At 39.1% G+C, this 16,149-nt stretch overlaps 3 protein-coding genes across 3 annotated transcripts in view; 1 reads left to right on the forward strand and 2 right to left on the reverse strand.

The window, feature by feature from the left end:
- Positions 1-1,494: 1,494 nt before the first annotated feature.
- On the reverse strand, positions 1,495-10,515 carry LOC310722725 (LETM1 domain-containing protein 1-like). Its single transcript, XM_083535398.1, has 9 exons — positions 9,811-10,515; positions 9,202-9,320; positions 7,369-7,484; positions 7,188-7,270; positions 5,812-5,995; positions 5,218-5,322; positions 4,670-4,822; positions 3,242-3,338; positions 1,495-3,002 (listed from the first exon to the last, which is right to left on the reverse strand). Exons 1-9 carry the CDS (start codon positions 9,879-9,881, stop codon positions 2,932-2,934), a joined length of 999 nt encoding a protein of 332 aa, XP_083391524.1. The 5' UTR covers positions 9,882-10,515; the 3' UTR covers positions 1,495-2,931.
- A 255-nt stretch (positions 10,516-10,770) lies between these two features.
- cnpy2 (canopy FGF signaling regulator 2) lies at positions 10,771-13,272 on the forward strand. Its single transcript, XM_083535446.1, has 6 exons — positions 10,771-10,900; positions 11,001-11,118; positions 11,490-11,605; positions 11,719-11,916; positions 12,003-12,099; positions 12,751-13,272. The coding sequence occupies exons 2-6, from the start codon at positions 11,016-11,018 to the stop codon at positions 12,792-12,794; spliced, it is 558 nt and encodes a 185-aa protein (XP_083391572.1). The 5' UTR covers positions 10,771-10,900; positions 11,001-11,015; the 3' UTR covers positions 12,795-13,272.
- A 273-nt stretch (positions 13,273-13,545) lies between these two features.
- Positions 13,546-16,149, reverse strand: part of LOC310722774 (coenzyme Q-binding protein COQ10 homolog A, mitochondrial-like) — a 3,054-nt gene continuing 450 nt past the window's right edge. Inside the window, exons 1-5 of the mRNA XM_083535445.1 lie at positions 16,106-16,149; positions 15,485-15,631; positions 14,845-15,037; positions 14,477-14,578; positions 13,546-14,174 (exon numbers count right to left, since the gene is read on the reverse strand). The exon at positions 16,106-16,149 is cut by the window's right edge and continues 450 nt beyond it. Of these exons, the coding sequence (XP_083391571.1) occupies positions 14,007-14,174; positions 14,477-14,578; positions 14,845-15,037; positions 15,485-15,631; positions 16,106-16,149 (654 nt within the window). The 3' untranslated portion in view covers positions 13,546-14,006. The remainder of the gene's footprint in view (positions 14,175-14,476; positions 14,579-14,844; positions 15,038-15,484; positions 15,632-16,105) is intronic.

Genomic DNA, 16,149 nt, shown 5'->3' on the forward strand with positions numbered 1-16,149 from the left:
CCCACACCTCCATGTTTACATCACATAGATACTGTTTAGTCGAAGACACAAAGGGGTGTCAAATAATATTTGTACCTTTGCAACTGTGAGACATATTTCACCCCAGTCTCTCTCTCTCACACACACACACACACACCCTATTCTCCTGACCCCATCTGTAACGTGTAAAAATGCAGGTGACTTTTGACAGGAGTTTCCAGTAGCAAACTTCACACTCACTGAGTGGACACTTGGCAGGGGAGAAAAAGATTTATACAGATTCTCTGCATGGACGTTCTACAACATTACCCTCTGTTTAATACTCTGTCAGAGCTTTACACAATCAGCAGCAGAAGTAAATGTGTGACAAGCCTCAATCATCACAGTGAAATAGAGGAGGATGTGTCTGAAGATGAAGACCATCTGGAGGTCAATTCTGAGCGTGACGATTCTGATTCTGACCCAAATGAGGAAAACTGCTATTTATATTCCTCTACGCAGGACATTCACGTCAAAAACATTGTGAAATACAGTGGTGTTCATACAGATATATGCATCAGGCAAAACTGTCTGCGGAAAACATAGAGCTTTTGAGCTGGTCATGCCCAACTCAATACAGAAAATTATTCCCCGAAATATAACTAATCTAGAAGAAAGCCATGTTCACAATTCTTATGTGCATCAAAGCTGTACAAGAGGCGCTTCTTCCTTGAGGAGCTAAAGAAGGGGCTTGTGGTACTGTATATACAACAAAGGCAGCACATGCCATGAACCTCAGCTGCTGCAGCTACAGTGAGGGAGATCCAGGAGAGAACTTCACCTAGGACACTAGTACACCAGTAGGTCAGGTAAGTGTGTGTGTGTGTGTGTGTGTGTGTGTGTGTGTGTGTGTGTGTGTGTGTGTGTGTGTGTGTGTGTAGTAACAGCAGTGATCATCACCCACTTCTTTCTAGTTTGCAGCTGGTGAAAAAAGTTAGAGAAGAGAGGTGCTGAAGTCTGAAGATGAGTATGATCTGTGTGAACTGTACACAAAGCACACAAAGAGCACTCTGATGACGTCCCACATGTGCTGTATAAATGCACACATATGCACCTGGTTCATTTCCACCTATTCATTTTTGTGTGTTTCTGCTTCTATAAATTGCAGTGTTGCAGCATCACAACATTGATGGTGTTCACTTGTGTGCTGTGGAGACTCACATATACACACATTTTGTTGTTATTTTGTTTATTTCTGGTTCAAAACAGTGCTTTAAGTTGATATTCAGTACAGATCCTCCTAATGACTCATTAGTGTTGATTTTAAGCCAAGTGGGTCAATGTGTCCCTGAACAGAAGAGGTTTTCTCATGTTCATTTCTCATCACCTCATACAAAGAAAAAAATTTAAAATAAATAAAATAAATAAAAAATAAAAAATTTAATTTTATATGTAGGTTTTTCCAATGTACATTAAAATATTTATGAAAAACAAGTGACTGATCCTCATTGAGCCCTGATCTGTGAGGTCAAAATATTGATATTAACAATGTTTATTGAGATGTTTTGATTTCTGACACTTTTGGATAATTACACATGCCCTGGGTCAAATCCACCCAGGAACATCATTACTGTTCCTGAGAAACGACGTAACAGGAAAGTTAATCATGTAATATTATTAAATATCTTTTAACTCATGTACTTTATGTATTTATGACCACACCTTCTCATTTTGTGAAGAAATCTTCACTTTAGAAGAACAACAGGCAGAAGATAATCAAACACAAAGAATGTACATTATATCAGTGAAGGAAAACCTTCCTTTGGTCTGAAGAGTCCAAATTTTAGATTTTTGGTTTAACCTGCCATGTCTGTTAAACGTACAGAGGTTAACAGGATGGTTCCTGAACGTCTGGTTCTCATGGTGAAGCATGGAGGAGGAGGTGTGGAGGTGCTTTGCTGGTGACATTGTTGGTGATATAGTCTAAATTGGGGACATACCTAATCAGCATGGTGACCACAACATTTTGCAGTGACATGCACATCTCACCTGGTTTGCACTTAGTGGAACCATCATTTATTTTCCAACAGGACAATGACTCCAAAAAAAACACCTCCAGTGATGGAAAGCTGCATCAGATGACCTGGCCTCCACAATCACAACATTCAAATCCAGTTGAGATGGATTGGGATGAGTTGGACAGGAGAGTGAAGGAAAAGCAGCCAACAAGCACTAAATACCTCTGAGAACTTCTCAGGATTGCTGGAAAATCATTCAAGGTGACGACCTCATGAGGCGGAACAACAAAATACCACGAGTGTGCAAAGCTTTCAAAAAAGCAAAACGTGACCATTTTGAAGAATTCGAAAATATAAAATGTTTTGTTTGTTTTTACACGTTTTTGTTTACTACATAATTCTACATGTGCACTTTCATAGTTTAGAAATCTTCAGTAGTGACAATAATAAAGAGAATCCACTGCAGGAGGGACAAAACCAGGCAATAAATATACACTGAAGAAAACCAGAAAAACACATTGACTAATAATTTTTTTTTTTTAATAACAAAACAATTGGAAATAAAAACCAAAGAGACCTGAGATGAAATAAGGAACGACCTGAACAACGACTGCAATCACAGACTGCAGGCATTTCAGAGCTGAGATATAAAATGGAATCATTCTAATTACATCGAATTCAAGTGCCAAAATATGAACATATCCGATAATATCAGTGCTATTAGAACATTTCTTCCACACAAAACACAAATAAATAAACAGAGCATAATGTCGGGACAGATTGGAACTGATGTGAGTCACTTAATGCAGAAGACTTTATGACCTGAACGTGAACTGGTTTGTTTGCGAGCCGTAAACAGGAATGTGATTGGAATGGTGTGATGAGAAAGGAAGAGAGGCCGGTGTGTAAACGGTACTGAAGAGGATAAAGACGTGAGCTGAGGACTGCAGTCGGATCACTTGGTCACCGGTGGGTAGTTGAGCGTCAGCAGCGTCATACTGTGCAGTAACAAAGAGATTTCAGATTCTGTGGAGGAAAAACACAACACAATACAACACTTCAGAAAAACCAGCAGAATCTGTGTTTTCATCTATAAATCAAAGTCAGGGTTTGAGGGAACATCATGATTTTCTAGAAAACACCAGAATGTTCTCTAGAACCCAAAATAGGTGTCTCAGTTTACAAATCGATTTACAAACATATTTTTAAAACAGTTGTGGTTGGACTCCTTCATTGAAAGGTAAAGGAGCACGTATACACCTGACCTTTGACCTTAGCGGAGAGCTCCAGCCATTCATGAAGCCACTCCTTACACTGAGTGGAGGTCAGCTGACTGGAGTTCAGCCCTCGGAGGTCACACGCCTAAACACAGGACATTATAATTACTCTCAAATAAAATAAAAATAGGCTCCGAGTGCAATCAATGTATATTACTGTAGCGTTTATATACTATATATACTGCGTAGGTGTGTCAACATTAACACGTTAATAACACGTGAACGCAAATTCATTTTAACAGCATCAATTTGAGTAATTAATGAATAAATAATTCATGAATGAATATTTCATAAATAAATATAAAAGAGGTCACATTAAAACAACGCAACACACATTTATTCATAACGCCCTTTTATCCCTCAGATCTAAAAAAAAAAAAAAAAACGGATGCACCAAGTCTTAAATTAGCACCAAAATCCGCCGTGATGCACAGATCCGGCAATTAAAACCGTCCGTGTGGAAACACAGCAAAAAGTCCCATTTGGTGTTCTCATGAGTTACGTAATTTAAAACAACATAATTACTTTCATTTACAAGGATATTTATACGAGTTTCCCTTCCACCTGAAAATTTAAACAGGCGTGTGTAAGTAAATTGTTCAGTGCAAAAGAAAGAGAAGTAACGGGAACCTGGTATTAAGGTAAATATCCTGAAACCTTACAGAAACTTTCCATGGAAATTTATTGGAATAAATTTTGGGAAATGTATATAATATATATATATATATATATATATATATATATATATATATATATATATATATATATATACATATATATATATATATATACACATATACAGTATAATTCTTTTTCACAACAGCTTACACACCAGTAAGTTTTAAATGTATGTAATATTTATGTAAATTTCGTGAATGCTTGCTAAGATGAATTTTTTTCCCCACATTATTTTGTGTGCAGAATTGAAGAAATGATGTCATATTTGATGTAGGAAATGCAATCCTCTGTAACGCTGCAGTAGGTGTGCTGTGTGATTGTGATTGATGAAGGTAGAAATTCAACGGAAATTGCATTTAATCTGATCGTTTTCATTTTTTCATCAGATTTTTTTAAGGCAATTCTGTAAATTCCAGATTATTCACATTCCCATGAAAAGTTTCCAGTCTTGAAAATTCCTGGAATTTTGCAACCCTAGTGGTTTAGACGTTAAGACCCTGGGTGACTGATCATAAGGTCGGTGTACCCATTTAAAGTAAAGTGTCTGAGATCCATCATAATATTTCAACGTGCTGCACAGTACAGTAAAGATGTGATTTATAGGATTTTCCCTCTAATACAATGAGAAAGGCAGAAGAATTCTGAGCCACGTTTTTCACACAAGAGGACAATGTGAGACGAAACTTCTCTAAAACCCCCAAAAAAAGTTTCTACAGAAATATAAGTTGATGTTTATACTTGTCTTGTTTCTTCCTCAGTGAGCTGATCGATGCCGAGGCGTTGCAGGGCGCGGTCCAGATACAGCAGGTCCACGGCTTTGGTTGTGAGCCGCCTCCGCACCAGGAAACTGGGAAACCACACGATTATAGGGAGCTGAGAACCTAACAATCTCTAGAGCAGGCAGACGAAACATCAAGAACAAAAAACATGAGGAAAATAAACACAAGGGAAAGAAAGACTAAATATATGAGAGATATGACTTAATGTTTTTCCTTTTCTTCTGTATTCCAGGAGCTCAGATTCTGTTTCTTAATGATTTGTTTTAATAATAATAATAATAATAAACTCCATCTTCCCCCTGACCCCTAACACACACACATCCCAAGCAGAAAGCAGAAAAGGTGTGTTTTACGCTCATAGATCACCTTAATGGCAGGAAGATCTTCACTATCCAGTGCTCCACATCACAGCAATATGATGCAGTATCTCACACACACTGTCTTTTGAAGCACGCTGACGGTGACGTTAATCTCACCATCGGATTGTAACTGTGCAGATGAACTCACCAGATGATGGGGTGTAAGACACTGCATTCCCAGTGGAGATGATTTAAAGAAGACGTCCCGTACGGCATGGACCTCAAAGACTCTCGGGTGATTCCCATCCTGAACCTGCAGAACAGATAAAACATTACGCTCTGCTGCAGCATCTCAGACACTTCGCTGTGTACCTGCACGTTCACAATCGGTGAACTTTAACACCAATTCATCCAATCAGCAGCAAATGTGTTCACATGACATCATCGTAGTATTAAAGACCATTTAGGTTGAACACGCCTTTGTAGTGCAAAAACAAGAAAAACCATGAAATAAAACCAGAGGTTCGTTTCCTGTTGTTTCTCCAGTAAGTCACAGCTCTACCTCTGCCATGTTAATCTCTATTCTATGCGACTCTCAGGACACGCATCGGCCTCCTTATACGGCAGTATAAACGTAAATGCTAATGTTTATGAATTAAATACTTTCATCAGTAAATTACATTTCCAATTACAACCATATGCATTATTTATACTGCAATATATCTTTATTTTATGGGTCAAATAACTCTTTTCTTGTAAATGCTAAATAATAAAAAGGAAAACAGTGAAACAGTCTAGAAACCTTGGAGCACAGGTTGAAAAGGCTCCTCTGACGCCACACGCTCACACGTGGAACGTTCATCACCAAGCTATCCAGGACCTTCGCCTGGCACTGAGAACGCTTTATGTGGTCGATCATCTGGAATTTTCTCTGCTGCTGCGGCGTCCAGAAATGTCGGAACAAAAGCTGGCGTGGAAATAAACACCTGGAGAGAAAAAGACCCTCGAACCTTAATGAGCAGCAATAAGATGATTTTTTATTAAAGATTAAAACCAGTGAGATGTCTACTGAGTCAGATCTTTGAGTCAACACACACACACACACACACACACACACACACACACACACACACACACACACACTTGCACACTGGCGGCATCTAGTGGTGAAATCGGTATAAAAAGTTCGACATTAAAGTTCAATTATCTCTTAAGAAACTAACAAAGGTGTGTGTGTGTGTGTGTGTGTGTGTGTGTGTGTGTGTGTGTGTGTGTGTGTGGACTACAGACAACAGAAGGCGTGTCATATAACGAATTGTGGGTGTGAGCTCCATAGATAGTGTGAGCAGTGAGTTAACCCAATTTTAGTGTGAGTGTGTGTGTGTGTGTGTGTGTGTGTGTGTGTGTGTTTCAATGTTATTGTTTTAAATAGAATGCTGATGTTTGTACATTATGTATAAAATTCTTCTTTTTATTTTCTTCTCTTCGTAACATTGAAGGTTTAGACTGTAAACATGATGTAAAAATGTATATTGTAATAAAAAAAAAAAAAAAAACCCACAATTACCCGAGAAGGTATGGCCAAAAATATTTGGACACCTGACCCAAACCTGTTCCAGCATGACTGCACAAAGTCATGAAGATCTGCTTTTCACGGGTTGGATTTGGTGAAAGATCTCCTGCTATAGAGCTCTATACCCTATTAAATAATGAATATGAACACGCCTCCTTACCTACAGCAGTACCTGACTTCATTAATACACTTGTGGCTGAAGGACACACAAATCTTCACAAAATCTAGTGGAACATCTTCCTAGAAGAGTGGATTTTATTATAAGAACAAATGGAGACTAAAATTGGAATGGGATGTTCACTAAGAAGCACATAGCAATCTTATGGTCAGGTGTCCACAAACTTTTAGTCTTATTTAAACAGGGACACAATGATCACGTCTCAGTGTTAACACGTGTCAGAGTTCGCTGGAGAAGTTGATGTTTGATGTTTGAGAGGGAAAAAAGTATTTCAGTTTGGAGTATCAGTCATGAGGAAAAACACCTGTAACATACTGTACAAATCACACACACACACACACACACACACACACACGCACACACACACACACACACTTAATTAATCGGCCTACAGATGAGAGTGAATATTTCAAAAAAGCGAACTCACATCAGGATGAAGACCAGGCCGATGGCGAACGGAGGAAGTGAGATCACAAACAGAGGAACGGCTTTAAACATGTCACGTCGAAACTGAAATCACAAATAGCAAACACTGAACTCTGATCAGAAACTCGAGCAGAAAACTTCACACACATCTCCACTTGATATCAGATGAAACATGAACTTACCAGAATGAGTCTCTTCATATCCCGATATGGGAGCTCTCTGTAGTGCACATTCTCCATCCACAGGGTCTTCTTTATCCTGCTGACCTCCTTCACGTCTTCCAACAGGAGCCGAAATCCTGACATTTAACACACGAGTGTACAATAAACTTGCAGACGTGTCTGTGACATGATGTACAGAGAGTTAGATCTCCATGAGAAGTATCAGTGTTAACCAGGATGACTGCGAGATGGTAGCGCTGGATTATCACATTACACCATGGTCACTTCTCAGTATTGAGGATCTACAGCTGTTATAAACGTCTGACTGATCACTTCATTTTCATGATTCAGTTTATATACGACTCCTTCAGCTGCAATTCTGCTGCTCCGAATCACACACACGGATAAAGTAGTGCCAGAAGATTATATTTGTGTCTGTGCAGCGTCTCTACTAATAATGAAGCTGTTGGAGTAACACCTGCTGTTTTTCCTCCTATTTCTCATTTAAACCTTTTCTTCTTCAGTCTGTCAAATTTTGTGCCACGAGCCGTTTATGAAGATCCTCGTATTCACAATAGAAGTTCCAGCACATGCAAAACTCCTCAGTGGAGCTCAGTGAGGTCATTGGGAAATGTGTACAATCACCATCTCACTCTGGATGGAACTGGATGTTACTATGGTTACAGGTGTTTATAAACAGAACATTCATTTACATTCAACTGACAAACGCAAACTACACGTTCAACGCTCTGAACTCACACCTGAACTCCTTCCAGCCAATCACAATCCACTATTCACACCTTAACTCCTTCCAGCCAATCACAATCCACTATTCACACCTGAACTCCTTCCAGCCAATCACAATCCACTATTCACACCTGAACTCCTTCCAGCCAATCACAATCCACTATTCACACCTGAACTCCTTCCAGCCAATCACAATCCACTATTCACACCTGAACTCCTTCCAGCCAATCACAATCCACTATTCACACCTGAACTCCTTCCAGCCAATCACAATCCACTATTCACACCTGAACTCCTTCCAGCCAATCACAATCCACTATTCACACCTGAACTCCTTCCAGCCAATCACAATCCACTATTCACACCTGAACTCCTTCCAGCCAATCACAATCCACTATTCACACCTGAACTCCTTCCAGCCAATCACAATCCACTATTCACACCTGAACTCCTTCCAGCCAATCACAATCCACTATTCACACCTGAACTCCTTCCAGCCAATCACAATCCACTATTCACTCCTGAACTCCTTCCAGCCAATCACAATCCACTATTCACACCTGAACTTCTTCCAGCCAATCACAATCCACTATTCACACCTGAACTCCTTCCAGCCAATCACAATCCACTATTCACACCTGAACTTCTTCCAGCCAATCACAATCCACTATTCACACCTGAACTCCTTCAGCCAATCACAATCCACTATTCACACCTGAACCCTGAATATATTTATTTATTATATTATTTTTTATTTATTTGTTTATTTACAGCAAATATGATCTCTTTTCAGCTCAAAAAGTATATGAAGTATACTATAAAATTCAAGTCTTTAATTTTTCAGTCATTCAGTCAGGTTGAAGGTGAGATGATAAACAGGTGAGACAGACAGCCAGGATGTTAAAACTTTACCTGTAGAGATTTCAATCCTAGACGGTCATTATGTATAATATTTATATATAAAATAATATGAAGGTGTAATATCTTGATGTGTCATGTCACACCTGTATATATACACACACACACACACACACACACACACACACACACACACACATAGGTCAACCTGAGGACTCTTTCCAAGCCAAATCCCCGGCCTGGTCTTACCTTTCATCATGGTGTAGTAAAGGATGGAAAAGCGAGGAAATCTCTTCTGTACGAAACGCTCACACTTTTCATTCACCTTCTGCAGAACTCCCAGTCTGACCCGTGAGGTCGAGTAGGGACTAGAAGATAAACAGATGCCAATCAATCAATCAATCAATCAATTAATCAATCAGTCAGTAAGAATATTCTTTAATTGTAGGATTTGCTTTTAATTTGTATATTTATTTTAAAGTTCATATTGCTTGAATGTGTATTGATCCTTATGCTTTCTTATTAAGCTCCTGTTTTACTTTTATTTTTACAAAGTCCTGAATTAAAGTTTGTAAAATTTGACTTGCTGATTATTCAAATGACAAATATTATTATTAATAAAGAAACATGAAAACGAACTACACATGCTCCATCGTTTTAATCTTGATCCTTCAGCAAGCAATGCTCAAGGTGTCAGCTTAGGTTTCTGATTTACTGACTATAAATAAATAAATAAATAAATAGACAACGCACTGCACTAGTAAACACAAGTGAACGTTTCACGCTATTGAATGCTTCATCATTCTCCCTTCTCTATACACATCCACACGCACAGCCCAAGCAGAAAAGCAGAAATACCTTGATGGCAGGTTGATGTTCACTATCCATTGCTCGTGGATAAAAACAGCTCTTGTGCAGACTCGAAACATGTTTAAAACGCGCTTATTACGCGTGTTATTAAAGTCTTTTATTCAGCCACTATGACAGAACAGTGGAATGTCCGGGTTAGAGGGAGGGTTTTTTTTCCCGGGAGAGTTCGAGCTATTCAACTTCCACCCGGTTTGCGCAGAAAGGCTGCGCAGATCCTTACAGTCTGCTATTTTCTTTTGTGTGTGTGTGTGTGTGTGTGTGTGTGTATGTGTGTGTGTTTGAAAAGAACCATTTTTAAACTAAAACTATATGCCTATTTTTTTTTAAAGAAAATAAATGCATTTATTATTAACATCAAATCAAAAACAAACGTCGAACTGTAATTTATCGATTTAATATATTTAGCACCACGTTAAGCACCATTTACATGAACACGCGCGCCCTCCAGCGGCTCTATCACGCGTTGCAGTTCTATTGCAGTTCTCTCCAGCGTGTACCTCCACCTCTCCAGGATCTTCTCCACCTGCTCCCTACTCTCACCACAAATCACAATATCATCCACAAACATCATAGTCCACGGAGACTCCTGTCTGACCTCGTCCATCACACTGCAAACAGGAAAGGGCTCAGAGCCGATCCTTGATGCAGTCCAACCTTCACCTTCGTCTGTCGTTCCTCCTGCACACTTCACTGCTGTCACACTGTCCTCATACATGTACTATTTTATATGTCGTCAAATAATAAGTATTTAATAGAGATTTGAGAAGGGTGCGATAGAAAATAATGAAATTTGGTAATTATTTAAAATATATTTTATTTGTATAAATATATAATACGATTTTAATACCGTATTGTTGACGATATAGGATTTTATTATAAATACATAAAGTATTTATTATTATAATAAGTCAGTATGAAGCGAGGTGTGTGTGTGTGTTTGGGGTCCTTGAGAGATTTGTTCAGGCGGATGTTTGGGCAGCTCCGGGACGATTGGTCACGTCATCAGTCGTTTGTGTGTGTGAGATGGAAGTGCAGCGTGGAAACGTGTGTGTGTGACAGAGAATTGAATTAAAAAAAAGTAAGTTTTTATGCGAGTGTGTGCTTTCTCAGTGTGTGTGTGTTTGCACGTGCTCGCTTGTGCCTGGTTGAGAATGTCTGATGGACTCTTGTGGTTTCAGGATCTCCAGGTGATCATGGCGAAGCTGCTGGATTTCCTCTTCCTTTCCTCCTGTGTTCTGATCTTCTCCACCGTGCTGGTGCAGGGAGCCAGGCAGAGTCAGGACATCAAGTGTGGAGGTGAGAAGCTGATGGTGGAGATGATGATGGAGATGAGGATGGAGTGAAGGCAGAACTGGGAGATGATCAGGGAAAATAGATGTGGATGCTCGGGCCGGATGAGGAGAAGGTCACCAAAATAACCATAAATTAGTATAGACTTATATAAACACTGATTCTATTGATGCTTTCAGAAAAGTTCTAATGTTCTTTAGAAACCGGTGTGATGCATCCACACTCCTCCTCCCCCACATCTCTTTTTCTCTCTATAGAATTGTATATTGTGTAAAGGTGTGTGTGTGTGTGTGTGATATGGTTCATTTGGTTAAGTGAAAATAAGTGTGATTTATATGTGTGATGGTGTGTGAGACAATATGTGTGTGTGTTACCAGCATGCAGAGCGTTGGTGGATGAGATGGAATGGGCCATAGCACAGGTAGACCCCAAGAAGATGATCCAAACCGGTTCGTTCAGGATCAATCCGGATGGGAGCCAATCAACTAAAGAAGTAACGCACTTCTTTATTTCTTTCTTTCTTTCTTCCACGTGGTTCGGTTCTCTTCCTTCACCTCGTCTCGTCTCGTCTCCGTGTGCATATCGGCTTCGATGTCGTTGTTTCAGGTTCCGTTTGTGCGTTCAGAAGGTCATCTCCTGGAGCTGATGGAGGGGGTGTGTGAGAAGATGAAGGATTACGGTGAATCCTTGGATCCTGCTACGAATCGTAAGACGTACGTGAGGTTCATGGCACGCGAAGGCGCGTCTGAGGGCGTCTCGAACGTCTCCTACGACTCGAGAGTCTCGGCCGGCTTGAAGTATGCTGTAAGGAGTTTTCGTTTTGTTCCCACAGAATCTCGTTATTAAATATAAACAATCGGTTTGATTTAGTTGTTGTGTAACTCGTGCAGTGTGAAAGCATCGTGGAGCAGAACGAGGACGAAATCATCGAATTCTTCGCTCACGAGACCGACAACGTTAAAGACAAACTCTGCAGCAAGAGAACGGGTCAGAACTTCTCACTGCACCTTCTATACTGCTTTTGTTCAATTTGATGAATATTTGGTAGATTTAAGAGTAAGTGTCTGTGTGCTAATGAACCTGCTTGATTGACTCGTGATTTTACACAGAAGCTACTCTTTCGTTTGTTATGTATCTGCTTTTGTTTAGGGTGATTTTGTTTGTTTGTTTGTTTGTTTGTAACTTGTGTCAACTTCCTTTCACTGCTTTCAGTTTATTGAGTTAAGTTTCCTTCGATGTGTCAGGTTTTATTTGCTTGCCACTCACAGGTACTCTTTTTGAAAAGAGAACTTTAATTCAGTGGAGTGGCTTTCGTTTGGTGGGATGGATTTCATTTATTGGGGTGGCTTTCGTTTGCTGGGATACAATTAATTTGATTTAGGATGTTTTTTGTTCAATGGGATTGCATTCATTTGATTAGAGATTTAATTTGATGGGATGGCTTTCGTTGGACGGTCAGCTTTTGATTGTTTGGTAGACATTTGTTTGCTGGGGTGATTTTTGTTCAATGGGTTTTCGTCTGCTGGGTCTGTTTACCTGATTGACTTTTTTATTCAAGAACAGTTTTATTGGTGCAGATCGTGTCCATAAGAACCCCCTGGTCTAATTTGATGTCTTTTTTTTTTTGTGTGTGTGCAGATCTATGTGACCACGCTCTGAAGATACCTCACGATGAGCTTTAACATCAGCACCTCTCTCGTCACGTTCTAACATCATGCCACGTGCAGTGGGATTAAATTTGAACTTTTAGCACCAATCAAACACTTCAGATTCTATTCAAACAGGCTTCAGATGTACATTTATTGAATCTGGTTTTTTTTGCCGTTTGTGTGTGAACACAGCACACACACATACTGGTCTAATCATGATACTGAAACTGCCTCGAGGGGAAACGTGACCATCCACACACTTTGTGTATGTCGTGAGCCAAGAAGCCGTCCTGAGGAATTACTCCTGATGATTCTCACAGCATCAAATTAGGAGTACGCAGGATAGAAAACCTTGTGTTTAGATTTCTGTTTTATTTTCATTTTCTGATATTTAAGGTCACACGTAGTTTCTTACGTTTTTTTCATTATGTTTTGTACAACGTAATGCTCTTGTCTGACCTTTTATTTTTTGTCTTTTTTTTTTTTTTTTTTTATAAACATGTTTTCACAACGAGTGTTTGAGTCTTTACTGCTTTTCAGAGATTAATAAGAACGTTTAGAATGAGCCGATTAGGAGTCGCAGTTGACGCTTGTGGAAATGAAGTGTTTCTTAGAGACGCTTCGTAATAACTGATCATTTCAAGCATTAACCAATAATCAGGATCGGCTCCTGAATCATCTAAACAAATATATACGGTACAATTATTTGATCATGTTCTCCATGCGTGACCAAAACATCCACAAACTTAACGAGACGTAACGAGACTTGGAGGAACAGAATGAGTTTTTGTGAAATCAAAGCCAATATTTAATTTTTTTTCTAATAGCCTATGGTCCAGGGCTGGGCGATACAATCACATGACACTCTGTAATCATGATAAAGATGATCATGATACTCCTGAGATCGTGAGATGATGTCCTTGTCGTATCGCCCACGTTCACCATCATGCTCAAAGTGAACATTTTACAGTAACTACGGCATTCGACAGTACGACAACCCAACCCAAAGCCTGGACTTCTAACATCACTAACATTAAAACAGGTGGACCATTAAGAGTGTAACAGTAGATCACTGAGTTAAATGAGCACCTAAATTATTTCATGATAGGGAGATCCTACTATTTTTAACCAATCATAATGCCAGGAGAAGAGTTCTGAGAAACCAGAACATGCTCCTCAAAACCTAAAGAGGTCTATGGAATAAAAATTAAAATCTTCTGCTGTGTGTGCGAGCCCATGCGTGTTTCACGTCTGATGCACTTCATGGGACATGAGTTCTCTGGGAATGCGAGTTTCAGGGCCGTACAGTTTCCCAGCTCGGCTCTCAAACGCCGCCACCATCTGCTTCACGACCTCGTCGAAGAACACAGTGGCGAGTTGCGAGTGCAGGACCGAGCGGAACTCAAATGAGATCTAGAGAAGAGAAAATATATATATATATTTTTTTAGAAAGGATCGAGTTCATGGAACATGCCTGATACTTTGGTTTTTATATTCATGAAACCCTGGTCTGATGTAGGCTCTTTAAGTAAAGTCCTCATGCTGTCTTTGTAATGTCTATCTACTGCATGAAGTGTCAAAGCAGGACATAAGAACTGTATAATGCAATATAGGAGATAATTAGTTCTTATATTTTATCATGCAATATCCTTGAGTCCTTGCGGTTCAATATATGTTTTTAAAGTGTTAAGTTTCCAACTACTTATGGCACTTACGGAAAAGTCCACAGTGCAGGTCCTGGGATATCCGGGAATACCTGGGCTGAACCTCCATATGGTCTCTAAGTGATTAAAAAGTTTTCCATCAGAGCAAACGGCCTGGAGAGAGAAAAGTAAGAAAAAATGCTAAAAATAACCAAAATCAAAAAGCGTGCCATGTGCCAAACACATCTGCATGGCTCAATTAGGGTGTTAGATTAGCGCTTGAGTCAGTGTAGATCTTATGCAGAAATCTTAATGACATAATGGCATAGCTAATGGCATTGCTAGCTAGTCAGATAAAGTTTATGTAAAAAAATTGTGAAAATACAGGAACATCAACACAACTTTGAAATAGCTTGATATAGATGAGGTTAAAGGCTTACTTTGACCAGATGCGGCCGAACGTTGGTGATCATAGAGGTGTACCTCTCCATCATCGGCGGAAACCCCACCTCCAGCTGTGCTTTAGCATGTCCCGCTCTCTTCATTATCGTCTGGGACTTTTTACACCACGGGACGAAGTGTTTGTAATCGTCCACGTTGGCTACTACGTCGTACATCTCCTGCATCGAGTATCTGATCAGCAAAATAAACATTAAATGTACTACTTAAATATCTGATAACTGCTTTAGTTAAAAGATTATATATAAAGTATTAAAATTATGGGGTTGTGCTCTTAAAGATTTGGGAATAAAGAATTATGGAGAAGTGCTAATCATAATCATGATCTAAAAGTGCAGACCCAGTGCTAGATTTAGAACTGGATTCAACAATGTTTACAGGTATACAGTGGGTGCCATTACTTTTGTACTTGAACAGCTAATTGAAGTCGATCACTGAAGGTTCACATTAACTAATCTATTTAAGATACACCTGAGTTTATAGACATAAACAAAAGGAGGATGAGATGACGTGTGCAAGAGCATTTAAACTCCACTAAGCCAAAGAACACCCAAGGATTCGTTTATAGGGTGGTTGATGTGCGATACGCAGTAAATATCATAAATATATAACTGATCAAACCCCATGATGCGCCGCTCTGAGTACTGCTTCCTCTTGTTGCCAAGACTGATAAAGCTTCGAGCTGGTGCTGCTGAGGTGGTTCTTTGGTTCCAGCACATTGTCCCTTCTTGGGGCTTCTTTTGCAAAGCCACACACACAGCAAGATGCCTAAGAACAATGTAAAAACAATCGTTATACACAAAGTACACAAATTATTAATTATATTATTATATATATAATATATTATCAGAAAGCCTCATCTTTATATTTCATTTATTAATGATGTATAATCAATTTACAGCAATCATTATCATGCCATTATAGATGTTATGCTTATTCATTTTATGTAGCAATTATACTAATGTGAACTTATTTAAAAAAAAAATTATAATTAATTCACAATAATGTGTTTCTTAAAAGAAGTTTATAAAATCTGAAACTACAATTAACTCCAAGTGAATGTTTTTCGTTCTGCAGTCGGACATAATAATCGTTCAGAAAAGTAGTTTGTGGGCTAAAAAAAAAATGTACTTCTTTTAAAAGTTTTTGGGTTGTTATTTTTTTTATTATTATTATTATCATTATATTTTATATCGTCGCACGTGTAAAGATGTCACTGCGCATGCGCGAGTCCTCACTCACCTGGCGCATGCGCCGTACTCTCGCAGGGGCGCTTGCGAGCGCAA

The sequence above is a fragment of the Silurus aristotelis genome, assembly GCF_946808225.1.
Source record: "Silurus aristotelis genome assembly, chromosome: 29".
Lineage (NCBI taxonomy): Eukaryota > Metazoa > Chordata > Actinopteri > Siluriformes > Siluridae > Silurus > Silurus aristotelis.

What these genes read in the sequence shown, in the direction of transcription:
- LOC310722725 (XM_083535398.1), bottom strand. Translation starts at nt 9,881, where the DNA reads ATGTTTCGAGTCTGCACAAGAGCTGTTTTTATCCACGAGCAATGGATA. An exon ending in CTGAGGAAGAAACAAGACAA is followed by an intron (nt 3,339 to 4,669) that starts GTATAAACATCA and finishes TCCTGTGTTTAG; the next exon opens with GCGTGTGACCTCCGAGGGCT. An exon ending in GCTCTCCGCTAAGGTCAAAG is followed by an intron (nt 3,003 to 3,241) that starts GTCAGGTGTATA and finishes TTTCCTCCACAG; the next exon opens with AATCTGAAATCTCTTTGTTA.
- cnpy2 (XM_083535446.1), top strand. Translation starts at nt 11,016, where the DNA reads ATGGCGAAGCTGCTGGATTTCCTCTTCCTTTCCTCCTGTGTTCTGATC. An exon ending in GGAGCCAATCAACTAAAGAA is followed by an intron (nt 11,606 to 11,718) that starts GTAACGCACTTC and finishes TCGTTGTTTCAG; the next exon opens with GTTCCGTTTGTGCGTTCAGA. An exon ending in CGGCCGGCTTGAAGTATGCT is followed by an intron (nt 11,917 to 12,002) that starts GTAAGGAGTTTT and finishes TAACTCGTGCAG; the next exon opens with TGTGAAAGCATCGTGGAGCA.